The sequence below is a fragment of the Staurois parvus genome, unplaced genomic scaffold (assembly GCF_062004578.1).
Source record: "Staurois parvus isolate SC_StPar_1 unplaced genomic scaffold, SC_StPar_1.0 ptg003421l, whole genome shotgun sequence".
Lineage (NCBI taxonomy): Eukaryota > Metazoa > Chordata > Amphibia > Anura > Ranidae > Staurois > Staurois parvus.
In genome coordinates this window covers 400-7,500 of record NW_028321217.1, presented here as the reverse complement: position 1 = coordinate 7,500, position 7,101 = coordinate 400, and the positions used below count along the sequence as shown (strand labels likewise).

Below are 7,101 nucleotides of genomic sequence, written 5' to 3'. Positions count from 1 at the left end.
GTTGGATGGAGTCTTATGAGGGCGCCTTCGCACTGCCCGGTTGCGATGTTGGTAAAAAGCCGCTAACCTGCCATTTTTAATGCGTGATAGCTGCGCTTTCTCATAGGCATCTGCAGGGGCAGACTGACAACTCATGGGGAATCATGGGGCCCCGTGTCCTTGCCCAAATTCAAAAAAGCCTATGAAAAAGGTACCAGGAGCATCTCATGGGGCCCCCTACTGACCCCGGGCCCTCGGGCAGTGTCAGAGTTTCCAAATGGTCAGTCCGCCCCTGGGAGTCTGACATCCTGTGGTGCATTTTCAGAAAGTGCCCCAGAACCCCTGCAATACCGCACCTTTTTGTGCGCTTTCTGAAACCGCACCAACGCTGCAAGACCTCCATAGAAATCTATGGGAATGCTAACCGCGGGTTAGCTGCCCTTTGCCCAAAGCACAGCGGTTCTGCACCGCGGCAGGGTGACGTCGCCCTACAAACTGTTTTTGAGTTTTCCAAAATCATTCTTTGCCGGTGACCTGAAGCATTCTAGCCATCCATCCATCCTGGGTGTCCCCTTTACATGTATTTATTGTTTCTCCCTGCAGACATCGCTGTCGCCTGACCAGCAACGTTATGCTGTGCAAGGGGTCCCGACGCTGATGGAGGTCTGCGGCTTCTCCTACTACTATGGGGGGTTCTTAGTGGGCCCCCAGTTCTCTATGGTGAAGTACCTGAGCTTGATAAAGGGAGAGCTGAGCGACGTGGAGGGGCAAGTTCCTAATAGGTGTGTATGAGATTTCCATATAGATTGCATTGTGTGTTGTCACTCCGAAATATGACCCCCCCCCCCCCCCCCCCCCATCTCTCTGCAGCGTCGTGCCGGCCATGAAGCGCCTGTGCCTTGGACTCTTCTTCCTGACGGTGTACACCGTGCTGGGCCCCTACCTGCCTGACAGCTACTTCCTGACAGAAGAGTATGCGGTGAGACGGGTCGCAGAGGGCTTTATTGCCCCACCTAGGAAATGTCTGCATTGTTCTAGAGCCACCAATTTATTTCAACCTCCTCCCTGTAGAACTACTGCCTCAGGGCGGCACTAAAAATAATTAGTATATACAGTGAAGGAAATGCGTATTTGCTCCCCTGCTGATGTTGAATGTTCGCCCCTCACAAAGAAATGATCGTTCTAAACATCGAATGTTCGTGTATTGTAACCCTGAGAGACAGAATACAACAACAAATTCAGCAGAAATGCATCTAACAAATGATGACTGATCTGCATGTTCATGAGGGAAAGAAGGATTTCATCCCCTTCACAAAACATGACTTAGTACTTGGTGGCAAATCCCTTGTTGGCAATCACAGATGTTTCCTGGAGTTGGCCCCCAGGTTTACATCTCAGGAGGGATTTTGGCCCACTCCTCTTGGCAGATCCTCTCCAAGTCATTAAGGTTTGGTGGCTGATGTTTGGCAACTCGAACTTTCAGCTCACTCCACAGATTTTCAATTGGATTCAGGTCTGGAGACTGGCTAGGCCACTCCAAGACCTTAATGTGCTTCTTCTTGAGCCGCTCCTTTGTTGCCTTGGCCGTGTGTTTTGGGTCATTGTCATGCTGGAACACCCATCCACCACCCATTTTCAATGCCCTGGCTGAGGGAAGAAGGTTCTCACCCAAGATTTGATGGTACATTGCCCTGTCCATCGTCACTTTTGTTCTGTCCCCTTAGCAGAAAAACACCCCCAAAGCAGAATGTTCCCACCACCATGTTTCACAGTTGGGATGGTGTTCTTGGGGTCATAGGCAGCATTCCTCCTCCTCCAAACACGGCAAGTTGAGTTGATGCCAAAGAGATGGATTTTGGTCTCATCTGACCACAACACTTCCACCAGTCCTCCTCTGCATCATTCAGATGTTCAGTGGCAGACTTCAGACGGGCCTGGACATGTGCTTTCTTGAGCAGAGGGACCTTGCGGGCACTGCAGGATTTCAGTCCTTGTCGGCGTAGTGTGTTACCAATTGTTTTCTTGGTGACTGTGGTCCCAGCTGCCTGGAGATCATTGACAAGATCCTCACGTGTAGTTCTGGGATGATTCCTCACTGTTCTCATGATCATTGACACTCCACAAGGTGAGATCTTGCATGGTGCGCCAGACCTAGGGAGACTGACACTTGTTTTGTGTTTCTTCCATTTGTGAATGATTGCACCAACTGTTGTCACCTTCTCACCAAGCTGCTTGGCCATAGTTTGGTAGCCCAGTCCAGCCTTGTGTAGGTCTACAATCTTGTCCCTGACATCCTTGGACAGCTCTTTGGTCTTTGCCATGATGGAGAGTTTGGAATCTGATGGTTTGATTGCTCCTGTGGACAGGTGTCTTTTATACAGGTAACACAATGAGATTAGCAGCACTCCCTTTAAGAGACTGCTTCTAATCTCAGCTTGTTACCTGTATGAAAGACACCTGGGAGCCAGAAATCCTGCTGAATGATAGGGGATCCAATCCTTCTTTCCCTCATGAACATGCAGATCCGTCATCATTTGTTAGACGCATTTCTGCTGAATTTGTTGTTGTATTCTGTCTCTCAGTGTTACACAGAACATTCCATTGTTAGACCGATCATTTCTGTGTGAGGGGCGAACATTCAACATCAGGAGGGGAGGAAATACGCATTTCCGTGTGTGTGATTTGCATTTCCAGGTAGGGGGCACTCACTCAATCACCGGGCCCCGGCCGGAGATTCCCAACGATTGCTGTGTGGAACTGACAGGGGAGAGGTCTGTGTGTAAACAACGCAGGTCTCCTACCAGCAAGGACGTGCTGCTTTGTATTTCTCTGCACAGCACGTCTCACTAGTAAAACACAACACAGTTAACCCTTTGATTGCCCCAGATGCTAACCCTTCCTGCCCAGTGCCATTTGTACAGTGTCGGTGCTTGTTATTAGCACTGATCACTGTATTGGTGTCACTGGGGATGTCAGTGACACCAACTTTTGAGAGCCCCCATAGTAGAGGCACATGCATTTAATGGATAGACCAAGGGCAGGTGAACCTGAGGGAGCACACCCCTCCTTAAAGGCACCTGAGCACACTGGACACCCAGCATGTAGCACAATGGCAGCCATGGTTTCCAGTCCACCCGCTCACCTACAATACAACAGTACAAATAGTGGTCACTGCCCCAGTCTATAACTGGCTTTTACAACAAGAAACATGGACGGGCAACGCATATCAACAAAAAAAAGAAAGTCCCCAGTTCAACTTGCCAGCCAGCCAGCCAGCCAACAACCGAATTAGGTTCACACCCATGCAGTTTGCATTTGACCCATTAAAAAAAAAAAAAATCTTGTTGCTAGGCAGATTTAAAACGCATTAAAAACGCACTACATGCCTTTCTGCAGCATTCCAATTGAAGTCTATAGAACCAAAAAGACAACGCTTTCCAAAAAAAAAAACCGCAGGGGATAAAAACATGGAAATGTGAGCGTGTCCCTCAGGAAATCATGGTAAATGGACTGTAATGCGTTTCTGCAAAACGCCACGGAAAACGCTTAGGTGTGAACCCGGGGTAACGTTTTGGGGGACCTAATAGGTTCCATTTAAGTGGGTGGGGCAAAAAGGGAGTCCATTATATCAGGAAGTAAGAGGGGTCACCGTGAGCATGAAGAGGATGCTAGGAAACGTGGAAAGCCAGTTTGAGGAGCCGAGATGCGTCTGTGACATGTTGCGGGTGTTGGTTGATTCTGTTTCTAATTTTCCGTTTCGTTCTGTTCTTGTTGTTTGCAGAATCAGCCTTTCTGGTACCGTTGTGTCTACATGACAATTTGGGGGAAAATCTTGCTGTATAAATATGTGACTTGCTGGCTGGTGACGGTAAGCTCTTTAGATACTGTATGCACGGCGGGGAAACAAACGCTCCCATGTGAAGAATATGACATTTATTTCATTTTACGTTATTGCATTTTTGCACGCGCTTTTTTTTTTTTTTTTTAACTACTTCCCTCTCGTCAGTCCAGGAGGGCGTCCTATGACGTCATTCCCGGATCGTGCCTTGCGAGTGCCCGCAGGGCCACAATCTGTCACTGACACGGCCGATGACAGATCTGTGTACCGGCCCCGTTGCCAGTACCATGTGACCTGCTGTGACCAATCACAGCAGGTCACATGACAGTTGTATACAATGGATGGCTTCCTTTCATGCCATCCATTGTATACTAGTGTCTAGCTGTGAATGGTCACAGCGATCACATGCACAGGCTGGGCCAGTCACAGCCCATCTGTGTCATGTGACTAGCCATGGTCAATCACAACAAAAAAAAAAACCTGAATGAATAGATTTCATTCAGTTAAATGCTTGCTTATAGCCAAGAAATTCTTAGCTATAAGCAATCAAATTGTGTTAAATAAAAAAAAATCCTGGTCACTTCCCCAACGTAGTACAATGTTGCTATGGTAACAATATACTACTCTGGTCATAGCGAAATATGAAAAACAAAATCTTAAAAAAAGTAAAAAATTTAATAAACGATCAAAAAATGTTTTTTTTTCCTACTGTCACCAGTCAGTGTCCATGATCACTGCCACACCAGTTAAATGATGGTGCTGTACTGCACTGGTGACAGGATGCAAAAAAAATTGAAAAAATTAATTTTTTTAATTCAATTATGACAAAAAATTACAACTTGAAAAAACTCGCCATGCCTCTTATGAAGTACGTCGGACTGTCTACTCTGCAAAAAGGGGTCATTTGGGGGATATCTGTACTGTCCTGACATTTGGGGGATATCTGTCCTGTCCTGACATTTGGGGGATATCTGTACTGTTCTGACATTTGGGGGATATCTGTACTGTTCTGACATTTGGGGGATATCTGTACCGTCCTGACATTTGGGGGATATCTGTACTGTTCTGACATTTGGGGGGATATCTGGACTGTCCTGACATTTGGGGGGATATCTGTCCTGTCCTGACATTTGGGGGATATCTGTCCTGTCCTGACATTTGGGGGATATCTGTACTGTCCTGACATTTGGGGGATATCTGTACTGTTCTGACATTTGGGGGATATCTGTACTGTTCTGACATTTGGGGGATATCTGTACTGTTCTGACATTTGGGGGATATCTGTACTGTTCTGACATTTGGGGGATATCTGTCCTGTCCTGACATTTGGGGGATATCTGTACTGTTCTGACATTTGGGGGATATCTGGACTGTCCTGACATTTGGGGGATATCTGTACCGTCCTGACATTTGGGGGGATATCTGGACCGTCCTGACATTTGGGGGATATCTGTACCGTCCTGACATTTGGCGATATCTGTACCGTCCTGACATTTGGGGGATATCTGTACCGTCCTGACATTTGGGGGATATCTGTACCGTCCTGACATTTGGGGGATATCTGTCCTGTCCTGAGAAAGCTGAAAATTGGCCTGGGCAGAGAGGGGGTGAAAGTGCCCGGTATTGATGGGGTTAAAGGCAAACTCTGGGGAAACGGCTGAATACACCATTGAAATACATAGAAGGGAGCTGGTTTACCCTCCAAAGGATTTGTATTTCTGTCCATCCTGTCCTGAGATTTACACAGCAGTGCCAGATCATACAGTCAGCCTTTGCCCTGCTGATGTTAACGAGCGGGGGCCTGCTCACCTCCCCGCCTCCAACCCGCGATAGGATGGTGAAGGTGCGGAGAAGGACATCTCTCTGCTCTGTACTTCATTCAGCCTGTTCCTTGTCCGCGCCGGTAAATGCAGGACTCCTGGTTGGCTTCCAATCCTGCCCCTCCCCCCTAGCAATTTGGTGCTGTCAAAGGGATGATTACCTAATTAGAGGCTTATATCAGCTTCTGTGCAGCAGAGCTGAGGCTGGGAGACGGTGAATTGGGACGAGGAGCCATTCGTTTGCAATGCAAGGCTCATGTGCTGACCAGGGGCTTGCTGATAGGAGGAGAGAAGAGAGAACTGATCAGTCTGCTGCTTCTCCTTTCACGGTCCAGTCATAAGCTGGGGGAGGGACAAGGCTCATTTACGTTGTGTTGCCCTCTGAATAGCTATACGTGGTGGGTTGCTTTTCAGAGGGCCTTTGATAGGCTGCTTGTTTTAACCCTAGAAATCCTGCGACTGCATGCATTGCACACGGTTGTAGCAGGAACTTATCCGCTTGTATGGGTCAAATGTGAATGCCATGCTGCCCTCCATATGTGACAGGAGCTTTAATTCTTGGCTTCGGCTGCTGCGCTCAGATGGGGAGGGGTAGTCTTGGAGGGGGGGTAAATTGAAGGCTCGATCTACGTCCATTTTTTTTTTTTTTTTTTACCACCCTTCCCCAGCCGCAAGCTGCCCTTTAGAAACTAAGTGGTTGGAGAAGTCCCTTGCTGGTACATTGTATTCTGACAGCTGCAAAGGAATGACTTCTGTGGAGTGAGGGTGGCCCCACACCAAGATTCACCCGGTCCCTGCTGAGTCTGGCCAGCTTTGACCTGTGTATGGCCAGCTCTTGCCTTATTGAGCTGCAGCAGAGACCACTCAGGACCCCCTGCCCTTCCAGACCGGGCTGTGTTGTGTGGCCGAGCTGTATAAATCTCAGGACTGGATGGACAGGAATACAAATCCCTTCGTAGGTAGGCTCGCCCCTTTTTGAGTGCATTTAATAGTTCAGCTTTCATCATGTTCTGTGTTTACTGACCTCCTCTGTCCCCCGTAGGAAGGTGTCTGCATTCTGTCCGGCCTGGGCTACAATGGTAAGGACGAAAAAGGCCAGCCCCAGTGGGACGCCTGTGCCAACATGAAGGTGTGGCTGTTCGAGACCACGCCCCTTTTTACCGGAACCATCACAAGCTTCAACATTAATACCAATGATTGGGTGGCGAGGTGAGACGTTGTCCCAGGATTCTCTTTGGCACCAGATCCTGACCTGCTGTAGAGTAAGGATGAGCTCGGGTGTGTTCGGATCCAAGTCCAAACCCACCTGAGTGTATCCCACCAGGAAGCTGTCATGGGGCTTCACCAGTCATAAGCGGCCAAGGCATTAGCCACCCTGTGTATACAGAATGCCTTGGCCGCGTTTGGTTGGAGGGGTGCTGTGATGGCTTCCTAGTGGGTTCGGACTAAGATCCGAACACCCCT

General features: G+C 48.4%; 1 protein-coding gene across 1 annotated transcript in view; it reads left to right on the top strand.

The window, feature by feature from the left end:
- Positions 1-6,865, top strand: part of LPCAT3 (lysophosphatidylcholine acyltransferase 3) — a 42,124-nt gene extending 35,259 nt beyond the window's left edge. The window contains exons 5-8 of the mRNA XM_089667613.1: positions 583-761; positions 850-958; positions 3,761-3,847; positions 6,680-6,865. Of these exons, the coding sequence (XP_089523739.1) occupies positions 583-761; positions 850-958; positions 3,761-3,847; positions 6,680-6,850 (546 nt within the window). The 3' untranslated portion in view covers positions 6,851-6,865. The remainder of the gene's footprint in view (positions 1-582; positions 762-849; positions 959-3,760; positions 3,848-6,679) is intronic.
- Positions 6,866-7,101: the final 236 nt, after the last annotated feature.